General features: G+C 39.5%; 1 protein-coding gene and 1 long non-coding RNA gene across 2 annotated transcripts in view; one reads left to right on the forward strand and one right to left on the reverse strand.

The window, feature by feature from the left end:
* LOC122804463 overlaps positions 1–16,092 on the reverse strand; it is a 171,684-nt gene extending 155,592 nt beyond the window's left edge. The window contains exon 1 of the long non-coding RNA XR_006365222.1: positions 15,972–16,092. This is a non-coding gene — a long non-coding RNA (uncharacterized LOC122804463). The remainder of the gene's footprint in view (positions 1–15,971) is intronic.
* A 253-nt stretch (positions 16,093–16,345) lies between these two features.
* GPR137C (G protein-coupled receptor 137C) overlaps positions 16,346–25,024 on the forward strand; it is a 761,588-nt gene continuing 752,909 nt past the window's right edge. The window contains exon 1 of the mRNA XM_044074333.1: positions 16,346–16,847. Coding sequence (XP_043930268.1) covers positions 16,404–16,847 — 444 coding nt within the window. The 5' untranslated portion in view covers positions 16,346–16,403. The remainder of the gene's footprint in view (positions 16,848–25,024) is intronic.

Below are 25,024 nucleotides of genomic sequence, written 5' to 3' on the forward strand. Positions count from 1 at the left end.
CGGTCTACTAAAAATAAATAATAATAACAAATGCATCCGTGTCATTGCCTTATACATCTCACCCGGTAACACCACCACTATCCTTGAAGATATACTCCTATGGGCCTCAACAGAAATATACTATGAAATCTACATACTAGGCGATGAAAACATCAACGAATAAAATAAACAGCCCCTTACCTTCCCTATCCATTAACCTCTATAATTTTCTCAAGTAATCCCCTCCATCACCAGACCCAATAAAACAAATCCCCCAGGATCCATTCTTGACTAGATCTTAGTCACCCTATCGCTGACACCATTAGTGACCATCCCCCAGCTTTTATTCAGCAGGCAACCACCTCTACCCCTCATCAGCATCAATACATTTACACGCAACCTCAGCAAATCTGACCCCAAAACTTTCTCCAATATTTTCAAACAAATGAATTGGAACATTCTCAAAACCCTCCCACTTGACAAAGCCATAGACTACTTCAATACTACCTTAAACTCCCTAGCCCCACTAAGACACAAAATGATAAAAACTATTACTCCTCCCTGGCTATCTAAAGAAACAAAGCAAACTATGTATCAAAGAGATAAATTCTGGAAGCTTTTCCAAAAGAATAAACTGCCTGAAACCCATCTCCAGTACGCAGAGCTCCATAACCTTGCAAAAAAGCAAATCACCAATGACAAAAAATCTTATTATATAAAGCTCCAGTCCAACCATAACAAAAACCCTAAGCAATTCTGGAACTCTATAAACTCACTTCTTAACCCAGGCTCCAAAAATAACCCCTGCCCTGACCAAAGTAAATCCGACCTTGAATTAGCATCACAATTTAACTCACTTTTTATAGACTATATCTAACCTGACCAAGACTTTTACCACAAATAACTCTTCCCACCAGCTTCCTAGTTCTAAATCCCCCAATAACTCTCCTCCTACGTTCGAGCTCAAACCTGTCCCCACTACTCATAAAAAGACTCCTATCCAAACTCAAACCCTGCTCCAATGCACCCGATAACATTCCCTCTTCCTTCCTAAAATTGGCTGTTGGTGGAATAGCATTCCCAATTAGCATCCTTATCAATAGATCCATAAAGGAATCCTACATCCCCAAACTTTGGCGTTCCACCTTTATTCTTCCTTTCCACAAGGGAGGCAAAAACACAGACTTCTCAAATTTCCACCCCATTGCACTACTCACACATCTCCAAAATACTGGAAAAATGTATTCATCGCCAACTCATGCCTTTTCTTACCCAAAACCAACTCCTTACCCATACCCAACAGGACTTCCTTCCTGGACATAGCACTATGACCGCATTACTTTCCTTCCTAGAAACGGTCAATCAAGCACGAGACTCTGGACACTTAGTATCTACAGTACTCCTAGATCTCTCTAAAGCTTTCAATACCGTTTCCCACAAGTACCTCCTCTGTCATCTCTCAAACCTTAATCTCTCCCAAAACGTTCTAGCTTGGTTCTCAAGTTACCTGTCTGACAGGACTTGGGCTGTCAAATGGAATAAAGCCACCTCTCCTTTCTTACCAATCCCAACTGACATCCCTCAGGGCTCTATCTTCAGACCTATGCTATTTAACATCTTTATCAATAATTTCCACTCCGCTATTCCTAACGCAAAAGTCATTCAATATGCTGATGACTCAACCTTAGTCTGCTCTGCCTCTAACCTCCCCGAACTGCTAACTAAAACCCAAATTGCCTTCTCAACTACTGAGACCTGGATGCACTGAAATCACCTCTCTCTCTCTCAATGCAAACAAATCTAAAATAATCTTATTCCCTCTTTCAAAAATCTCTCAGACAACAAAAATTCCTTCCAAGTTCTCAGCCTAACCAACCCCCCTATCGATGTTTGCCAAACTCCTAGGTGTTACAATAGATGAACACCTCAGGTTCGACATCCATATTCAACAAAACAAAGAAAACCCACCAAAAGTTAGGGATGCTATATAGGAACAATCGCTTCCTCTCCATCTCCACTAGGCATACCCTTGCCACTTCTTACCTTCTGCCTTCCCTATTGTACGGAACCCCTCTACTAACAAATCTGACATCTTCAATCACCTCTAAACTTGAAAACTGCTACAACAAAATCTCCAGATTTGCCACCAAAGCCAACAATTCTACCCATCACTGCCTCTCCCTCCAATCTCTGAACTGGCTAGAACTCCCTAACCATCTAGACTACCTCCAACTTACCACTGCACAGACACTCCTATTTTACCCAACAAAATGCCCAGCTCTGACAAACATCCTTCCACCCTACACCCCTAACAGAAATCTAAGATCAGAAAACCAAAACTTAATAATGATCCATAAACCAAAAAGACCTGCCAGCCAACTTCTTCTTTCTTACTCCCTAGGTAGGAAATGGAATTCTCTCCCTTCAACACTAAGAACCCTGCCAGAGAACTTTAAAATCACAGCTAATCACCTACCTGTCCTCCAAAATGGAAATGTACGTGCTTTCACCCTACCTAATTTCTTGGTTAAGCTCTTGGCCCCAACAGGTTTTCCCCCTGCATTCCCAAACGTTACAAAGGTTTACTATTAAAATGTCGAACGGCACTACGTCGACTGTACTATAGTCGAACACGGAAGATCGAAAATAGTAATGTCGACGTCAAAAAAACAAAAATCTAGGAATGGTTTTAACATGGGTCGAGGTAGGTGTTCAGTATTATTCAGAACTACAAACATCTCCCCTACCTCGACCCATGTTTGTTTTTTTGTCGTCGACATTACTATTTTCGAACTTCCGTTTTCGACTATAGTACAGTCGATGTAGTGCCGTTCGACATTTCAATAGTAAACAGTTACAACTTACTATATCCGTTCAAAGCTAATTCCCAAAGATATTAATTATGTAAATATTGTAAATAGCTTCTTACTCTATATGCAGGACTGTATATTAAATGACTCTGTACAAGGAAATATTTTCCACAATTGTCTAAAGTGGTTATACTTTGCTTTGAATTCATATATTTGTAACTTGTTCTTAATTGTTACGGTTTTTAAAATCTTAATCTGTATTCTTTGTCATGGAGCTTTTCTCCCTGGGCTTCCACTGCAAATTGGCTCTCTGAGCCCAGTGGACTTCCCCGGCAATCAAACTGGAAATAAATAAATAAATAAATAAATCGTTCAAGGATAAAAAGGAACAAATTCCAAATTGTAAAAACTCCATTTTCAGGCTCAACAAGCAAATTAGATCACTAGTGAAAACCTCCAAAGCCAATTATGAATTAAAACTAGCCAACAAAATAAAAAGGAAACCACAAAGCCTTCTTCAGCTATGTCAAGAATCTCTTTGGCAAAGCCCAGTTTTATTCCAAATTAGTACTCGGTGGTGCCACTTACCCTGATCCTGTTGACTTAGCCAACCTGCTAGCCAATATACTCAGTGCAAACGTCACCTCCTATCTCCCACAAATGCCCATTTGACATCCCGAATACGTGTCCCACACCTCACATCTCCATAGATCAAGTGTTAAAGACCCTATCCAAGGCAAAGAACACAGCTTCCATGGGACCCAGTAGTACCCCAGGCTGTATTCTGCATCATCTCAAGCAAGAACTAGCTTCACCATTGAGCACCCTATTCAACCACAGCCTAATTAAAGGCTTCATTCCAGCAGAGTGGAGAACTATCATGGTCATCCCCTTGCACAAAGGTGGTGCCACTACTGACCCAGGAAACTATTGCCCCATTAGCTTGACAAGTCTGATCTGTAAAGCCATGGAGTGTCTTACTATGGATTTCATAAACAAGGACATAGGCCATCTCAAAATCACTTAACCCCACCCAATTTGGATTAGTCAGGGGCAGGTCTTGCCTGTTGAACTGGGTTGACCTCTTTGAGACTGTCACCAAGGCCCTAGACGAGGAAAAGTCAGTACATATAGCTTACCCTGACTTGGCCAAGGCCTTTAACACAATCTCCCACTTGGGCTTCATTGAAAAAGCTAACAACTTGGCATAAACCCCTATCTTGTCAGGTGGGTGGCCAACTGGCTCACCAATAGGACCCACAACGTCAAAATAGGTGCCACCACCTCTGACAGCAGACCTGTAACTAGTGGTGTTCCCCAGGGATCTGTCCTGGGACCCCTACTGTGTCATCTACTTCTCAGAGGTCCAGGCAAAGATAAAGGGCCTGTGGCTGACCACATTTGTGGATGACTAAGTTGGGTGCTGTCATGGACTCCCCAAATTATGTTAACATACTGCAAGAGGGTCTCACAAACAAATGACTGGTGCCAAAGTCATGGCCTTAATACATTTTTTTTGCATTTAACTTATACCATTCAGCAAAACACGGCCACTACCGATTACCACATCAATGGCAACCCCCTTAGCACACAACCTGTGGTGAGAGACCCGAGTACTCAGGTTGACAACAATCTCAAACTCTACCATCATGTAGCAGCAGTGGTCAGAAAAGCCTTTTACTTAGTTCATCTGATAAGTAAAAAGGGATTGCATCCAGGAAAAAAGGAGGTTATTAGTTCCCTATACTCCACCCTCATTAGGCCTATAATGGAGTATAATGTCCCCTTTAGTAAGTACCTCTCCAAACACCTGCACCAATTGGAAATGCCACAAAAGTACCTCAAGAGAATCCATGGCCTCCAAAACCTGTCTTATGCAGACAGGATCAAATCACTATCACTCTACTCAGTATCATACAGATTGCTCAGAGGTAACTTGTAACCTACGTCTCGCCTACAAGGCAATATCACACCCTGCCCTACTAGAGATACTCCATAGCCGTAACTCTAACTTTTTATGCATTACCCGCTTGAAAGGCCTAAATCTAATATGCGACATCAACAAAACCTGCTGGAGAGACAGGTTTGTCTCCTAGAGGATGCCCATCTCTGGAACAGACTTCCCATACATGTCAAACAGAGTACCTCGCTGACCCTCTTCAAGCGCAACCTTGATGAGTGGATGGGAAACCACAAATTTGTCCCAGGGATTCCACCTTTGTCCCTCACTGACAGGGGAGACAGGTGCAGACTGAACTTTCTTTTTTGGGGATAAACTCTTGGCTAGGCTTATAAGGATCCCAGGGCCATTAGCCTAGTAACCTCCTATGATCCTATAAATTCAAGGATAAAATCTGCATGGTAATCAAGAAAAGTTGGCCTTACTTGCAGAGGATATTATTTTATACCTGATAAAAACAGAAAAGGATATTCCAGTGTTGTGGAACATTATGAGGCAGTTTCAAGTCTTTCCTGGCTACAAAATTAATGAAGACAAATCAAAGACAATAGCTGTAAACTATGGACCCAAACATGAATTGTTCAAACATCCACACATATAGGGATATGACAAAATGAAGAACTTAGGAATATGGATTAAAAAAGGATTCTGTTATGGCAGCCAAATACATTAAGAAGAGACTAAACAAAAGACTTGAGAACTGGAGCTTATTTCTGGCCCTTAAGATGTTGGTAAGGGGGCAAGGTGTAGTACATGTTCTCCAAAAGGCAAACACACTTAAGTCCACTTGCTTCTTCCCAGCCAAGCTCCCACTTTAAAATCTCTAAGGCAGTAACCAAATTTGTTTTATCACAACACTGACTCCCTGTTAAAAATGTAATGTTATACTGTGCAAATGGCAACAACAAGTGGTGACACCAGCCCGTATATACAATAGCCTTCTCCAGTTGTAAGAAAGCGGAAGTTCAACAAAAAGGATGCAAAAATAGCTTATGGTACAGCACACAAGAAGGAAACCTTGGGATAACAAAGGCAGACAAGGTGGCTATGCAAGTAAAACTTCGATGGAAAAGGACTAAAAGTAATTCTGGAAAATGAAGAGAAAAAAATAATTAATGCAGTGTGCATTCTGAGGCTGAAACAACCAGAGTCATAAGGTAGAATTTTCAGGAAACAGCATGCACAAAACTTTCCACAGTGATGATTAAGAAATTTAGCTATAACAGCATAATAATTAGTAGTTATGTAAAGCAATAATATTTGTTAACACAGTAGACACACAAACATACAGTCCTCCTTCAGGGATGAACCTAGAGAAATTTTTGGTTATGCTCAGAAATCACACAGGAGACTAGTGGAGGCTGTGAGAAATCAAGCCAGGACAGCCCCAGGGTCTAAATCTAGTGGTTCATGGTCTTAGACAATAACTACAAAATTCAGCTCCCGAAAAATTAATAGATTGCAAACAATTATTATGCACTGTTACAAGTAAATGATTAAAATGACATTATTAAGCATTTTTGCATAACAGTATAAGTGATCAGGTTAATGGAAAGAGTGATCTTTGCATTTAAAAAGGGGATTACTTAATGATAGAATGCTGCAGCAAATGAACTAACTAGTGATATAAAACAAAGGAAATGATGTACAACAGGAAATATGGATTGTGTGAAAGTATTTACAAGCTCCTGAACCTCATAACCAATGTTTTTTTACATATAAAAGAATGAATAACATTCAAAGTTTATTGGAAAAGGATGTTTCAGGAAACAAGACTGGGGTTAGCACAGTGGTTACTTTTAAATGCAGACGTTGTAAACAGTGCCGATTCAGCAATAATTCAAGCTCAGTGAATTTAAATGCTCGTGATACGGTGTTCACTGATAAGGAGAGAAACGAATGCCAGTCACAAGGGGTAGTATGTATATATATATATATATATATATATATATATATATATATATATATATATATATATATATATATATATAGTCATTTGTGATTCTTGTCCCAGTTTTTACATTGATAAACTATTAGGACTTTCAAAAGAAGGATCTATGAACATATCCTGGCAATTAAAAAGAAGGATGTGCATAATGCATTGGCCAAGCATTCGTTGCAGAGTTCATCCTTCAAAAAATGTATGTTTTTTTGCAAAATGATGCAGTCAGTCTTTGTGATTTCAGAGGAGACTATAAGGTACGATTGGAATGTTGTGAATCTGCCTATCAAATTAGATGCAGAGCAGATCAAAACCCAGGCTTACGTGAGTCTGTTAATATCAAATGTTTCACTTTAGCACAAAGACTTTAATACATTTACCTGGATTCATTTTTAACAGCAAGAATGGTATTTGGCTTAGTACTTCCTAGTTCCAAATGCATTAAGCCCACTGGCTTGAATTTTAAATATGTTCTTTTCATTGGTAGCTTTATGAAGCCAAATGATTTCAGATCTTTACTTAAACAGCATTTTACGGTACGTTAGATTCTGATGAAGTTCTATTTTACATTTATAAAATAAAGAAAAAAAGCGCTTAATCTTTTATAACCCATGCCAGTTTTTGGGTTTACATTAGACCCAAACTACAGTATGTGATAATATGGAAATCTTATAAGAAAAACAAGCATGAGTAAACTGGAAAGAGTACAGTGGAAACATACCAGTAGCACCCACTGAGTGAAAACATTAGTTATTATGAAAGATTAAAATATATAAACTTGTGAATAAAGAAAATCTGAACTCGTACAGGGTCTCACCTATCATGGGAAAGACTGTTCTGGTATACTGGCAGGCTGAAAGGGCATTACTGCTTGTGCCTAAAATACTTGTTTAAAATGCATACAAGCATATGACAACAAAAAAGTAAAAGCTCAGATGGATTAAGGATTTTATCCTGCAAGCAGCAGTATACAATATCCCACTATCTACATCAAGTCAGGCTCTTTATTAAACCCAACTCACATTTAGTGCTTACATGCGACCAGTTACTAGATATCCACTCAGTGGTTCACTGAAAGATAAGGCATGCAACACAATCCAAAGTGGCTAGAACAAGGATGAATGAAGTGTTAGCTACGAGACTACTTGGTTCCACATCATAAAGTACTGCAGAACCTCATAACTTTGCCAAAGTCAAACTAGACTTTTGCTGAATATGGTGACTATTAGTTAAATGGGATGTCACAAAATACCTCTCTCTCAGCCATGCTGAGGGCCATGAAGCAGAAATGTAAAGATCTTGTTACATAATTACAACAATGAAAGCATCTGGAACAGATTTCAGTAAAATAAGGAAACCAATGACAGTAACCTTAAATCATAATACAACAGAAAAAAACAAGTACTAGTTTATTATTATAACTATTAAAGCAAAGTATAATATCTGCATACAATAGCAATGACAGCAATGGACAAATTGGGAAGAAACTGTATTAGATAATGCTTTGTTTCATGCAGTTTTATGACAAACTTGCAGACACTGAATAAATCACTTGTGAAGACTTAATACTAACATTAAGTGTGCACATGGTTACATACAAATGCTACTAACTCTCTCTCCTCAACTAAAACAATTTGAGGTGAACAAGAAGGCACCTGCAATTTTTATGTTGCTATTAAGGGCTCTAGATAACCTCATTTTAATTTCGGCAGAAATTTTCCTGACACCAAGGTACAGTTAAGTAGGCATACAATACTGAAGACACAGATGTGCCGTTGTATATATGTAAAACTGGAGAGTGAAATACTGGACTTCTTTTGGCTGCTCCCGTTAGGGGTCGCCACAGCAGATCAACTGTTTCCATTTCTTCCTGTCTGCCTCTTGCTCTGTCACACCAAAAGTGAAATACTGGACTGAGGCACTTTATTCTTCGACTCCCATCTTTTCTATGATGCCCATAACTTTCAACCTCTTAACACAAGAACTCTGGACAAGGCTTAAAATAATGTGTGTGTGTGTGTGTGTGTGTGGGGGGGGGGGGGGGGTGCAAAGGCCCAAAAATAGGAAAAGGTTTTAAATGTTGTTCCTATGAACTTGGAACTCTGCTAGAATAACAAGATTGTTGTTTATATCTTTCAGAGAATGCATGCCAAGTCTGAAACTCAAATAAATGTCATTACTTACTGACTTCACTCCTCCGTGATTTGCAACAAAACCACAAATTTTATGAACAGACCAAAAATATACGGCAAACATCTGGACATTCTGCAAAAATCTGAACAGTTGAGAGGTATGATTATGCTCTCTATGATGCTAATGGTTCAGTAAAAATTATTTTATAAATAAAGCTACTAGTATCCTTCTTAATGTGCTCTGCTCTTGAATTAGTAGCCACCAATCAATAAGCTCAAAATAAGCACACATCTTATTCTGATCACCTTCAGTGGATGCACGAAGCAGTTTACCAATAGAATAAGCTTACTCTTCACAGCCAAACTACATCATACCATACATAATGACCCCTCTTGGTCTCAAAGATATAATGACCTACTGTCTATATTACAGCCCAGTAAAGTCTTCAAACACCTCAAAACAACCATTAAACCTTATCAAATGCTGAACTTACCCAGTGCCTTTTAGATTCATAGGTATGTACTAGGCTATCTGCCCGAGGGCATTTATAAGCCTAGCCAGAGTGTGTCCGCTTTTGCCGCCCCATTGATTAATTAACTGAGCCTCTGTCAAGAAGAGCCAATGAAGTGATCCCAGGGGTGTATTTTCTGTTACCCATCCACTCGTCAAGGTTTCTCTTGAAGAGTGTTAGTGAGGGGCTCTGCCTAATGTAGTTAGGAATTTTGTTTAGCTCACTACAGCGAATGGCTCGCAGTGACTCGGATTTCTTTAGGTGGAGCATGTCCATCAATTCTGAGTTGGACATGGCTTTGTAAGTCAGGCAGAGATCACCTCTGAGTAAGCGATATGCCACCGAGTAAAGCTGGAGTTTTTCCAGTCAGGCTGCATAGAACATATGTTTGAGGCCAGTAATCCTCTTGGTGATGTACTTTTGTGGTCTTTCCAGCTGTTAAAAGTGTTTTGCGAGGTACATCCCAAACGGGGCATTGTACTCTATGACGGGTCTAATCAGTGATGAGTAGAGGGGCATTATAACCTCTATTTCTAGATGCGAACCCTTTAGTAATTAGATGGGCTACATAGAAGGATTAATTAACTACTTTGGCAATATGATTGTCAAAGTAGAGATTACCATCTACCTGGGTCTCCAGATCTCTTATTACCTCTTCTGTATTAAGGGGGCTGCCACCTATGTCGTAATTCATGGGTGTTTTGTTTTTCCCAAATGGGATAACTATGCATTTTTTGGCATTTAGCTTGAGACCATGACTTTGACACCAGGTGTCCGTTTCAGTAAGGCCCTTCTGGAGAATGTCCGTGTCAGCCAGTGAGTCAATTATGGCTACCAGTTTGCAGTCATCAGCGAACTTGGTTAGCCACAGTCCTCCTCAGAAGTACAGGCAAACACAGAAATATATGCCGAACAGTAGGGGTCCCAGGACCGAGCCTTGTGGGACACCACTTGTGACTGGTTTAGAGTTGGACCTGGAGCCCGCTATTCTTACCGTGCGAGTTCTGTCTGTAAGTCAGTTGGCAACTCATCTCGTGACTTAGGGGTTTATGTTCAGACTGGTGGGTTTTTCTATAATTCCCAAGTGGGGAATGGTGTCAAAAGCCTTGGCGAGGTCAAGGTAGGCTGTGTGAACTACCTTCCCCTCATCTATGGCCTTGGTGATTGTCTCTAAGAAGTCAACCAGGTTTAGTAGGCATGATCTGCCCTTAAAGCCGAACTGGGTCAGGTCAAGTGTTTGGAGGTTCCCAGTGTCTTTGTTAAGGAGTTCCGTGATGATACGCTCCATAGCCTTGCAGACCAGGCTAGCCAGGCATATGGGGCGATAGTTAGCAGGGTCAGTTGTGGCCCCTCCTTTGTGGAGTGGAATAACCGTTGCTGTGCGCCACTCTTTGGGGAAGTAGCCTTTGGAGAGGCTGAGGTTGAACAGTGTGTTTAGGTGGGGGGTTAGTTCGTTCTGTAGTTCGTGCAAGACTCAGCCTGGGACACCATCTGGCCCCATTGATGTTGTGCTTTTGGCTTTTGAAAGGGCTGTTTTCACCTGTGCATCTGATTTCAGGGACACTACACTTTTCCAGTATTGTTGTGGGCCCTTTTGGGGGTGAGAGGGGGTGAAGTTTGCACTGAATCCATCTGCCAGGATGTTGGCAATATCAGTGGGTTCAGTATATTTTGTGCTATTTTGCACTAGCTCACAGCATATCTGCGAGTTGCCACTTAGATTCTTGACATAGCTAAAGAAGGATTTGTTGTTATCTTTCGAAGTTAGCCTTGGATGATTTCATGAGGGACCTTAGTTTCTTACTGATACTGATCAGGGATGTCTTTTCTTCTTGGGATATGCTTTTTTTCTGAACTAGTTCACTCCTTCTATTGTATAGCCTGTTTATGGCAGGGGTCCACCAGACTGGTTTCCTTCTCTTAGGGGAGTGAGTCTTGGTTTTGCTAGGGATGGCACGATCCATGCATCATTGTAGGTGCTCAGAGTGCATTTGTAAAGGTTTCTGCATCTTGGACACCGTTATCCTTTAGCGTGGGGGCTGTGAAACTTACTTAAGTAAGGTGAAGTTTGCTATAGAAAAGTTTTTCACTGTGGTTTCCTTGGTTGGAGGTGGTGGTGTGGTGTGGCATCCAGAGTGATTAGTTTATGGTCTAATCTAACCAGTGACGGGTTGACCTCTAGTGTGGAACACCTGTCACCCATGTTGGTGATGACCAGGTCCAATATGTTTTCACCTCTGGTAGGGGAGTTTACCAGCTGATCCAGGGCATTTGAGTTAATAAATTCCAGGAAGTACTGGACCTGGGAGTTTATACTTGAGTAGTTTTCCCAGTTAACAGTAGGGTAATTGAAATCACCCAATATCAGGGTGTTCAGTAGGACCTTCATGTTTTCCAGTGTCTCCAGAAAGGCGGAGTGGTGGTCCTGGGTCATGGAGGGTGATCTGTAGCAGGCCACAATTTTCACTGCACATTTGCCTGATGTTAGTTGCACATGGATGATCTCGGAGGCATCATGCTGCGCCACTAACCTGGAGGTGTAGGTATCCTTGATGGATATGGATACATCCCCTCCTTTTGTGTTTCGGTCCATGTTCTGTGTCCAAAATGTGTGGTATGAGTTGTAGCCCGGTAGTGCTGGGGTGCTCTGTGGAGCTTTGAACCAGGTTTCAGTTACTGCACAGATGTCGACGTTCTCAATACTGAGGAGTGCTTTGAGCGCATGCATTTTGAGATTTAAACTCCTGGAGTTGAGTAGCATAACCCTCATTTTTTTTATTTGTGCTGTTTACGGAGGTGGGTTTGACTTTTGAGCCTTGCCTAAAAAAGGCACTATGGGGGCAGCAAGAGCCTTGGCCAGTATTCGAAAGCCTAGGAGTGACAGGTGCAAGCAGTCTCTTGCGAAGCAATGAGGCCTGTCGAGCATGTCATCCCAGGCTGACAGACACTGGATCCGCTTTGAATGACACCAGAAGCTTAGCCAATTTTTGAAATTGATCATTTTTTTCTTTATACTGCGGTATCATTCTTGGTGAGGGCAGGATGCTACTCAGGGTCAGGGTCATACCCGCCTGGGCTACATGATCAGAGATCTCTTCCATGGCTCTTTTCATGTAGTCCAGGGAGCTACTTCTCAGGTCATTCACACCAACATGAACAATGACAGAGTCATATTTGTACTTGTTCTGGAGTGACCTGAGTGCTTGTGTTACGTGGCGGATTCTGGATCCTGACAGGCAGCTAACAGTAACCTTCTCCTTGTCCAGCCTAGTGAGTGGGACGTCAGTGTGCCTGACTATAGAGTCACCCATTACTAGTGTGTTAGGTATGTTATTTCGTCTTAAGGGCTGTGATTGTGCGGCACACTGATTTTGTGTTTTATGTGTTGTCTGGTTTGTGATGGGAGGTGCAGTTTTTTGGGGCGTCTGCTTTGGAGGTCTGTGATGCTTTTGCAGGTTTTTATTTAGAGCATCCCAGTATGATTTTGTGTATTTATGTGTATTTTTTGCCAGTGCTGGTTTAGTATGTCTATGTGAGGCTGGAGGTGTGGTGCAAGTGTTAATCTTCTCCTCATGACTGCCTGTTCCAGTCTTAGGTGGAGAGAGCTTAGCCTCCAATTTAGCTATATAATTGCATCTCTCACATATGTTAATGTTTTGTGGTAGGAGGAGAGGATTGTCTGTGTACATGAGGCAGTTGTAACATTGCCTCAGGATACCCAGGTTTACCAGCTGGACTGGAGAGTATACCTGAAATTGCCCTTTGGTCATGCTTGAATAGTAGGGTGAGCTGCTTAGTCGCTTGGTTGGTGAGGGGTGAATAATGAGCCTTGCCCTGCTGGGCAATCATGTGTTGGGGTATATTAGTGCTTGCTATTAGGTCTGAGCAAGTGCTGGACTGTATGATGCTTTTTAAGTGCTTAGGTTGAGAGTTAGACTACTTTCAAGGGAAAAACTAAAGAGGAGACTTGGTGGAGCCGGGATAAATTTAGCCCTAGCTAACCGGCGCTGCCCGGACATGCAAAACCATGCAAACATGGTTTTTACAGCAGGGAAATGAAAGAGAATTTAGCCCAAATTGGCCTATAAACTACTAACTTCTGGGCTGGAACCACTCCTCCAGGACAGACGGCTGCTCAAAGCTCCCCCTCTCACAGGTGAACAGAGAAACCTCCCTCTATCCAAGTAAGGTATGGGCAACTCAGAAAATTGTAACACAGCCCTGAATTCAGCACTAGCCTGAAAACTGGACTATACTAGCTTAGAAAAGTGGGAAACAAGGACATTATTTTTTAAAAGATAAGGCAAAAACAGTAAAAAATACACTTAAAACAGCTTTAAATGACTACAAACAGGAAAACATACACTTAAAACAGCTTTAGATGACTACAAGCAATCAGAAAAAGGCTTTTAAACAAATTACGCAATTAACCAGTAAAAAAATCTCAAAACTGAGCCCTGTTCCTGTAGTCTTCAGACAAGTTCTAACTACACACTCCTGCCACTGGGGTGCATGGGAACCTTCTCCAAAAAAGAAGGCCTGGATTAGAGCTCAAGTTATACAAACACACCTAGATTCAGCAGGCCTGGATCTAGTCTATGCTACAGCAAACAAGGCGCACCAATTTCAGTAAGAAACAATTCCAAGTATGCAGGCACTATAAGCCTTTAACCGAAAATTTCCAGCTCAGAAGGGCAGAGTCCAGCCTCTCTTCCCACAAGAGTGAAGACCACGAACCTTCTTAATGTAAAATAACTGGCTTGAAGCCCAAGTGCTTAAACCAGAAGTTTTTTTATGAAACAAAAACTTAGCAGCCATTAACCAATTAATGGGAAATGTTAGTGGATGACTGAACAAAATCCAAATCTAAATCTGTAAACATGGAAGGAAATAAAACTACTTGAAAATAAAGACTTGGCAGCAACAGTCTTCTAAAGGGGCCACAAACACTAAAATGCAGCTTTATTCACTTAATTATTGTCTTGAGGTGTGCCTCTTAAGTGTTAACATTATGAGGAGTGCAGTTAATGTTGGATGTCAAAATACTTCTGTAGTACAAACAGAAAAAGAATAAGCCATGTATTCCATACACATTTAAAAGAATGCACCCCTAATAACTTAGATAACTATCAACTTTCAGTCTCCAAAAACAAATGGGCAAAATGTGGAACACTTACTAACAATGTCATCCAGTAAGCTCCAGAATGGTTAAAATGTGCTATTTTATACTTATAAAAAATTAATTTTAATGAATTTGTGATTTAGTACAATTTAACATGAATACCACTTAAAATATTCCTAACAAAATGTGTGACACACCCTTTCATCGTGGAACTGCGAGGAAAAAGGACTTAAGATCCAAAATGAGGAACGTTCCTCCTAATGATGTACACTTGGAGGTAAGAGTAGTACTACATTCTGTAATATGCAAATATTATAAGGATTGCCGTCCCTGCTTACACCATGTTGTGTTTACACATCTGCTCAACTACCACACGCTGATTAACGCATTTTGGTGAACACAGTAAACATATCCTCTGACAGAGCTCTCAACGAATCAGGCACAAACCGCAACAGAATCCGGGGCAAATCCAGAAATTATTAGGAATACTTATTACTACTATTAACTCCAGACATTGACAGAATAAGAGAATGTATACGGATACACAATTTATGAAGTAAAATAAGTCAGTAACTAACTATTGTTATATTAAGTGTAATTCACCGCCTTTTCTCAAAAATTCACCAAATTTAAGAGGGACAAAGCTAAAATGCGAGTTAAAAAATCAGGAATAGTTTAGAGGTATGGCGGTTATCTGATCATATATGTACAATGTTATATCTACTGAGAGAACTGAACATAATTCTCCACGGAAACACAATACCGACAACTAACACTCGGCCATTTATAACATAAAGTTCTTGTAGCTGTATTTTTCCACGTCGGACAGATCCCGATTCGGTTCTCAAAGATCAGTGTTCCATCCCGGTTAAACAACTGCTGACAAATACATACATAATCTATTTGACATAACTCAAGAAAATGCATTTACCAATCCTAGTTTATCCTTCGGGGCACGCCTTTTCCAATTAAAATAGATAAATCTAGATACAACTACTTCACAGTTATCTACAAAATGAAAATTTCAACACGCAAAACGCAGGCCATTTACTTGCGACCTTATCAGCTACTGAGCAACTACTTAGTCTTCAGGATGCCTTGCCCCCTAATCAAGTGGAACTTGTGCATACTCAAACTACAAATACAAGTTTTCGAGGCTGTAAGAAGTTGGATCTAAAATAAAACTATACATATAGACCACATCGGGAAGCAAGCCTAACACGTGAACAAGAACAAACAGTCCCACAAGTATCCTGCAATACATCCATCTAAAATACGAAAACATGTGCCCCTTTAACGTTCAGTGATTTCTTATGCTTCTTTGGTACTTTTCTTGTTCACCTACCGTTTAACTAAGCGACCTAGAATTTTATAACATCGCATCCCTGGCACTGATGCGGCAGCTGTGGTCCAACCAACAAATAATCACACACTAAGCACAAGCACACATCTCAATAACTAACAACAATTATTTTAACTTTACCCCAATAATGAAATATGAAAAAGGTAATTACCTTAAAATGACTTATCTTATAAATATATCAGTAGTAAACAAAAGATATTCCACATACTGCAAAATAAGAAACAAAAACCCTATCATAATTCGTCTAGGAAACTGAGCAAGGAGTCACAAAGTGACCAATCAAGGTTTTGGTTACCTAAAAGCCGTCCAATACTGATAATCCTTTACTAAATCACACCGCCAATCAGAAGATACTGAATACCAAAGTAGAAAACAACGCTGATCTGGATTGACTGGCGCGTATCACAGCCAATGGATTGGACCGCTGAAGTGGGTGGAAGTCACATACCCAATGGAAAGAAAATACTTCGGTGAAGGTGGAGCTTACTGTATCTGGCTCAGCTGATTCTCTCCAGCAGAGTTGTTTTGCACAGATAGAACTGCAGTGGGAGGAGGGGTGTGCGCTTTTGTTTGAATTCTTTTTATGTTTTCCTTAACGGCATTTTTTTTGCAGTTTAAAAATAATTTATATTTGAAAAGCGGTATGTTTCCGAACAACTTGATCAGTGTTAACGTTTTTACTTCTGTTACTGACACCACAGATGAACCTTTAAGACCCGCAGTTCCACCGTCAGTGGAACTGGGATTAACAGTAGTTTATATAATTCTTTATTTGGTTCTGTTCCTGTTCGTTTACTTGCAGCTGTGGTTGATTTTGCACTATAAGCATAAGAGGTTCAGTTATCAGACTGTGTTTTTGTTTCTTTGTCTATTCTGGGCTGCGCTGAGGACCACACTTTTTTCATTTTATTTCAATAATTGTGTCCAGGCCAACCAGCTGCAACCTTTTCCTTATTGGTTGCTGTACTGTTTTCCAGTTTGTTTGCAGTTCTTCACCCTATGTCTGCTTAACCTTTACTTTGCACAGGTAAGTGATGTATTCGGATGTTAAGTTTTTGTCATTTCTTTTAGAACAGGACGTTATTTTGCCAAATACGGTGACACCAGTGCACTTCTTGCAGAATAAACAGGAAATAAATCAAATATGACAGTAATGAAATGGATTAACTTTTCAGATGTGTTTGTTGGCTGTTTTAAGTAGAGTAGAAGCGAAATGGCTTAAAAAAATTATAGGAAAAATAATGCTTGTGAACTTAGTCACTTTGTCTTTATTCGTTATACGCATTATAGAAAGATTTATTTCTGTGAACGTTTGTCTTTGTGCTTAATTTCTTAGATCAGTATTTGCGGATATTAATATGTTTTAATAAACGCCAGTTTTCTAGCAACTTGTGTTTAGGTACTGTTTCCTTAAGTTATACTGCAAAAAAGACTGTAAACAATTCCATCAACGATATGCGCCTTACTGCTTAGTTAGTTTTACTGCTGCATATGAGATTAGTTTTGTGCTGCTGTCAGAAATTCGTCTTCTTTAAAATAGGGAAGTTTTGTTGTGAAGATCTAGCTCTTCTGCCACCTTCCTCCTCAAAAAGACTTTTGGAAAATTGCCTGTAAATTTTTGATTAACCACAAACTGCTTGCCACTGAATTGTTTTCTAGGATTAACGTCAGATGTTTCTCGTAGGGTTTTGTTTTCTCATTAAATACTTGCTCAGTTTTTCAGCTTTACATCTGTGGAAATCCGTAGGCTCTGCTTGGGTAGTTTTGCAGTAAGCTAGTGCATTACATCATCTGTTACTGCAGACAAATGTAACATTGCATGTTTTTGCAGCATCGGAGTGCTTATTATGTGTTTGGTAGGAATTTTCAACAACAGGTTAGTGGACTAAATAAATCTGTAGCTGTAACTTTATTTGATTATGAATGGTTGCGTATGAAAACTGTAACATGATGCATGAAATATCGTTTATGCATTTATCTTTTATGCCATCTGATCTCATTTGTGACTTCTTATTATGTCAAAAACGGTTACTGCTATTTTTAAATTAGTGCATCTTCCATGGAGTAATCTTTTTAGTATAAAGTGTTTTTTTTTTTTTTTTTTTTTTGACTGTATGCTCACTTTTTCCGTTTCACTCCAATTTCTAGTTCCCTTGCTAGGTCTTCTATAACTTTTTAGTGAGGTGAAATGGTGTACACTAGGCTATGATAGTACTGGTGTGCAAACATACCTGTGAACTGTGTAATGACTGATTCCTCCACCCATGGTGGTGTAGCACCAGGTGTGTGTTGGTGAGAGGGGACTTTTTTTAATGTAATATCAGAATGTAGCTTTAGGGAGTGGTAGAATAGGATCGTTGTCTTCTAATTTAAATAGGATGTATATGTTAGGGTTCAGTACATATGACTGAAAGTTTATATGACTGAAGCCCATTTGACTTAGACCAAATGACCGAAAGTTCATTTGACCGAAAACTCATTTGACTGAAAAACAGCACTGTCAGGTATATGCCCCGTTCCCCACTGTAGTGCGACCCTGGAGTTAGAATATATTGTTAGGGGGAATGTGGGGGTCGCAGCCCCCCCCCATAAAGTTCAGTTTCACTAAACAATAGGAAATCAAACCACAAAATATCTCCTCAAACTAGGTGGGGGGCTGTGCCCCCCCCCTTTACAATATATTCTAACATCAGGGTCGCACTACAGTGGGGAACGGGGCATATACCTGCCAGTGCTATTTTTCTGTCAAATTTGGTCTCAGTCAAATGGGCTTCGGTCATATGTAGTGAACCCATATGTTATACCCAAGTAAATAAGTACAGCCAGCTATCTGTTTAACAGTGTTCATTGTCTTTATCTCCAGCTGCGTAGAACCTTAACCTCCTGTTTACCTTGAGTTAGTACCTTATTAACTCTCTTATCCTAAACTGTGATTCAGTTTTTCAAACCATTATTCCTCCTCTAAACAAACTGCATATCTATTCTAATAACCTCTTCTTACTGGTCTCTCTTTGCTTTCCTAACCTAGCAACTGCTACCCATATCTCCACCACTTCTACCTTTTCTTTAACTGCATTCTTCCTTTTCTGTTCTATTTATAATGAACGGATTTTTTTTGTTAAGATCTATATATGCATGTGTATATAGTCAGATTTTCTGTGCTTTTTCATAAATAGAAACCAAAATTTGTATATTGTTCATTGTTTTCTTAAAACAGTGTTGTGCCACTGCCTCCTTTATTGTATTTCCATTCTTCCTGCTGGGTGCTTAAATATTGTCTCCCATACTGTTTTTTGCACATATTACTGTGTTCTGAGACTGCATTCTGAAAACCAACTGCACATAAAATTCTTAATTCCTTTTGTTTTGAACTGTATAAAAGTCTTATTTTTGTTTCAAACTGTCATTTGCTGCAGTAAGCAAAATTTTTATCTTAGTTTATCCAGCAGTAAGCAACATTTTTATCTTAGTTTATCCGGCACATTTAATTTCTGTATACTGCAGTATGTTTTTAACAATTACAGGAAGTATACACTAGCTTCAGCCAAACTTTAATGAAGGCAAAAGTTAGGGGTTAATTTTTTCCATCAAAGTCTGGGTTAGACTAGTCAAAATTTCATTAAAATTCTGCACGGTCATACAGGCATTTATGTAGATAAATTTCATTATTTCTCTTCATATCTCAATTTTCCTTTGCAAACATTTGGCATACATTTTGTCATGTCAAGTGTCCTGGTGGGCAGAAAAAAATGTGGTTATCTGGAAATTCTTTCTTTATCCCGTTTTGTGTGAACATTATATGAATTATGAAGTAATTGATTTTTGGGAGGTTTGCTGCATCTGAAAAGAAATGTGTGAAATAAATCCTGCAGTATCTTTTTCAAAACTGAAGTCCTAAAATTTCAGGTGCAGGTTAGTACATCATACCCACTTGACTAATGATATGTTGGGAATGACTTTCATACAGCTGTGAAGAAGTTTAGTTTTTCCAGGCATGAACCACCACCTTCCTAAAAAGGACTTTTTTTTTTTTTTATGAACGATACTGGTAAAACTGAAATGTAAACTATGATAATAATAATTTACAGTAAACTTTGCTTATGGTAAAACATAACCATGATATGTTCATGTTCATTAAAACATTTGCTTCATCGTACGTTCATGTTGTGCTGTAGTGGTCACATGCAACTTTTCAGGTATGGAGATAACTACACAAAGTTTTCTTTCTTATCTGAAAAGTACACATTTTCTCCATCTCATTTTCTCATGAACTATGGAAAAGTATGGATTTGTAATCCCTGCTTACGTCTGTTAATGTGAGTTCAGAGTTCCCTTTCCTAGCAGTAACAGTTGCACTAAAGTTTTCACAAACAAAATATAGAATATGTTGACATGTAAAATAATAGCATTCTTGTTCAAACAGAATGTAATGCAAGTCCAAAGTTTCTGTTTTGTGACAACTCTGACTTGGATCTAAAATTCTACTGGATTTTGCTGACTTCTTTGCCAGGATCCTCAGGAAAATTAAAGACTTTGTTGCTCTGTTTGGCTTGCAGAATTAAACCAGAGTGTTCCATAAATCTCATGGTTTTACGTCCCTTTAGGAACACCATCTGAGAGTGTATCTACAACCGAACCGTTGTCCTGTAGTCTGTAGCCTTGGATTTCAGCTATATATTCTTGGTTTAGGTCTCAGTCCTCCTTTCAGCTGTTCAAGTTTTACTTCATTATGTGCAGCAAGTCTAACTGACACCAGACAACATTTCACTCCACTTGCATCATTCTGCTGTGGCATGCCATAAAGGATCCACCATTTTTAGCAGACATTGGAGGATGGGGATTGGGATTAGGGTAGAAGAGTTCCTCTGGACAGAAAGATCATTCATGTGATCCGCCTGTGCAGTCACTGAGATTGCCTTTTAAGGTTGTCGGGGGAGATATTGAGCTTGATATGCAGAGGGAATCTATTCCAAAGGTGGTGAGATGCTTTTGGTAGAAATCTCTCGTGCCAGCTGCTGTTGTCAGTCTTACAGAAGTTTGAGGTCTGTGGAACAGGTGTTTGCATGGATTGTTCTATGAAGGTGGTGAAGGTCTAAAAGCTATGGTCTTTTACAAGGCTAAATAGTAAGCAAAGGTTACCACTAACAAAATCTTACACTAGATATTTTAGTCTGTCCATGTAGATTGAATGATTAATCTAGATTTTTAGTTTTTTCATTTAAATTCAGTACCACTAACCACAACACAAATCGCATGATTCCTTTTGAGGATGATGGTAATAATGATGATGATGATGATGATGATGATGATGATGATGATGATGATAATAATAAGGATAAAAGAAGTACATCTATTTGGTTTGGGACTTTTCCCATGTACTCATACTTTGGATAATCTTACTTTCCAACACAACTGCTCAAGTCAAAAAATCCAGCTGATAAAATGGTTGAAACTGCAGTACCAGCTAACATACAAGATGGCTGTTTTATTTTTTTTTTTTAAAGCAGAAACGTACAAAGGGTTTTTCTTTTTCTACCACCTCCAGGGAAGGCGGTCATCCCTTTATGGGCTTGAGGACACGCATTGTCTGAAACTGTTAGTAGAAGAGAGTACCATATTTGACTTTCACTTCAGCCATCTTATTTTGGCCATTATGCCGTTTCATACAAATGCATTCCACCCAAGTAACCTTAGACCCCCTTCCTGTATTGAGTTCATAGGTCAGTTCTAGGCTAGCTGCCCTCGTGGGCCATTTTAAGCCCTTTTCCAAAGATCCCACTTCCAGTTCTTTTATCTCTGTTACTATATTCAATACTTCAGATACTGTTGATGTAGCCTGTAATTTCCATTTTCTAATAATTGCTTTTTTGGCAGCCATTGGAATTAAACTTAACAAGGTCTTGCTACATTTAGGCAGTTAAGTTCTGTAGCCCAGCTCAAAAAATAATTATTGTAGTTACAACCTTTTGTTCACCCAACATTTCTGAAACACAATTTTTAAAGTCTGCAAATTCATTATAGTCCCAAAACATATGTTCCTAGTTACCTCTTTCTTCTCCATCACACCTCCAACATTTGAATCTACCCAAGGAAAAATTATTTGTGGAGTCTACTTTGGGTTTAAAATAGCAATGCAAACACTTACAAGCAAAAATTTTAAATCTTCTAGACTTTGTTGCATATTGTGGAGCCGTACCTATGTCCTCCCATTGTTTCCTTGTAAATTGTTTATCCAGTCTCTCTTCCCAATCTTTTCTAACCTTCTGTGATTGCTTCCTGTAGTTATCATGCAATATTTTGTATGCTGTACTAATTATTCTTTTTTACCAGTAGTTTCTGTTTTAGATTCAACTAAAAACTCCCAGAGCATTTCCCCATCCATTGTTCTTGGCTTGTACTCTTAAGCCTGCCCCCTGATAGGGAAGGCAGTCTCTAATTTGTCTTTGTGGCCTCTTCCCATTCTGTTACATTTCCTTCACTAGTTATTTGCTCCCAATACCTTGGTTCTTTTGCCACTTTTTTCTCCAGTAAATTCAAGCCTCTTCTTGTGTATTCTCTGTACTCCCAATTGCAGTCATTCCTTATCAGCAAAATCTGCTTTCTTCATTCTTGTGTTGGCTTAGTTCCTGCAAAACTTTCTACTTTATGAATATATTCTGTATGACTGCTGATGTTGTCATAGTGGATCTGCATCCAGAATTTCCCTCTCCTTATTTGAGTTTCTCCTGTTCTTCATAATCTTCATCCCTTTCCAGTTCAGACTGTAACTAGCCAATTTCCCTTTTTGTATTCCAGTTAACCTGTCCCGTTTGGTTAGGGATTGACCTTGTACGTCCCATGGTAGGTAGTATCATACCATAGATAATTTGAGGGGACCCATGCATGGGATGAAGCATTTAGGAGCTGCCTCTGTCAGTAAGTAGTACAGGAGGCAGTCTTGGGATAAATTGTCTGCCTCCCATCCATAGAGACAAGTTGCACTTGAATATGGACAGGGATTTGCTTTGTTTAATGGAGATGGCAAGTCTGTTCCAGAGCAGCGGTATCCTCTGAGAAATATACTTGTCCCCCAAACTATCCATGTTGCAGAGGTAGCTTAGATCCGTAGACTGAGTATTTCTGATGACATCAGACTTGCTGATGTGCAGTAGATCCATCGGTACTGGGTCAGAGGATACCTTGTATGCCAAGCATAGGTCTCCTGTTTTATAGTCTGTAGGATACAAAGTATAGTGACAAGGCTTTGAGTTGGTTCATGTAGGGCATGTTGCTTAGAACATTTAGTGAAGCATCTCTGTTGGCATTACAGTTGTTGCATGTGTCTGGGAAGATGCATGCCAAAGGGAACATTATATTCAGTGATTGGCCTAATGAGGGCTGTGCAAAGGGGGACAATGGCATCCTTAGATCTAGACATGCCTTTGTTTTAAATGCTGTGCAATACAGAGGAACTTTCTTAAAGCAATGGACACATGTTGGTCAAAAGTCTGGTCACTGTCCCCTAAGAGTTCTTGATTTGGGAATGCATGTGGTGTATTGTCATTGTGGTAGTGCACTTGGGGTAGGTACTTCCCAAAGGATGCAATAATGCATTTTTTGGCATTTAGTTACAACCCATGATTTTGGCACCTGTCATTTACTTGTTGAAACCTGCCCTCAGGATGGCTGAATCATTTGGTTATTCAATGACTGCTCCTAGGCTGCAGTCATCTGCTTTTCTGAAATAAAGCCAATACCAAACAAGAGGGACCTTCCAAGATGGCTGTAAATTGAGTAACAACTTAATTCTGCCTCTCCCAGTGTGAAAATATTAACTTAGCAGAGGAAGCCAGTAGACCTAGATTTCTGGGTAAATTTCTGGAACTGGCTAGTAAGTGCACTTCCTGGATGCCAGGAAAAAAGAAATACAGAGGACCTGAAGGAAAGTCGTGTAGAAACGACGACAGGAAAACACTGACTGGGAAAAGTACTGTAGCTGTTCAGCAAAAAGCAGTTTAAGCTCCAGACATGACTTCCAATAACCTAGAGGAAAGTACAAGGCAACTGCACACAGACCTGACTAAAATAAATGAAACACTGATGGAGTATATCAACTCAAACAATAAAAGACTGGAAAACGACTGAAGCTTTAAACAGATACTAAGAAAAGGTAATAAAGCTACAAAACTCAGAGGTCAAAATGAAGAAAAAGCTGGCTGAATATGAGACTGCACAAAAAGAGATTTAAAAAAAAATAGAGTTAGAGGACAGAGCACGTAGGGAAAACCTGAGATTTCCTGCTGTACCGAGGAAGCTGGAAAGACCAGACTGTATTAATTTTATGAAAGCACCAATAAGCAACCAGACTAGTATTCCACAACAGGAACTATTAATTGAAAGGGCACATTGTCTGTATGCCCCAAACCTGGCTATGAGAAAACAACCTAAACCTTTAATAGTAAAGATGCAGCAGAAGGAGCTGATTCTGACAAAACTGTAGCAAAAGAACAAAATACTAAAAGTGACAGACAGCAGAGTGTTTGTGGAAAATGACTACTCATTGTACTCCGGACATTAGAGGAATAAATGTATCCCATTAATCAGGGAATGTCAAGAAGCAGGCTTGAGATTCAAACTGCTGTACCCAGCTGTCTTTAAAATATTTTCCCCTGAGGAGCAAATTAATTTTTTAATGAAGTACATGCTAAAGAAAAAAATCAAAAGTTTGTGAAACAAAAAGTGAGCTGTGAAACGGAAGAAGCTGCTTGTTCTTCTGGTAATAAAGGCCACAGAAAGACTATGCCAGTGAAACCTTTTCCAGTGATTCAATGGAAAATGCCTGAGGGGGGGCACGAGTTGACTAGAAGAATCAAGAGTATGTTGGAAATGAAGCAGAGACAGGGTCTGTTAGAAGAAGATGAGCAGGACTAGAACAAGAAAATCTGGAAATATTGGACTTTCTTGGACTTGTAGGGAACTCTAAAGCATATACCGTATTTCGTGTCATTAACATTTGGAGAATAAAATCAATAACTTGGAAACTGACAAATGTGGGATTACAAAGCAATAGTTGTATTTATGAAACCTGACAGAACAAGAAAATCTGGAAATATTGAACTTTGTTATGCTTTAGAGTCCCCTACAAGTTTATACCCTATTTCATGTTCTTAATGTTCAGAAAAATGCTCAGGAGAGGAGAGAAAAAATGGGAAAGCTAACCGTAAG

This window comes from Protopterus annectens, chromosome 6.part0, assembly GCF_019279795.1.
Source record: "Protopterus annectens isolate FY-2018-M chromosome 6.part0, PAN1.0, whole genome shotgun sequence".
Classification (NCBI taxonomy): domain Eukaryota; kingdom Metazoa; phylum Chordata; order Ceratodontiformes; family Protopteridae; genus Protopterus; species Protopterus annectens.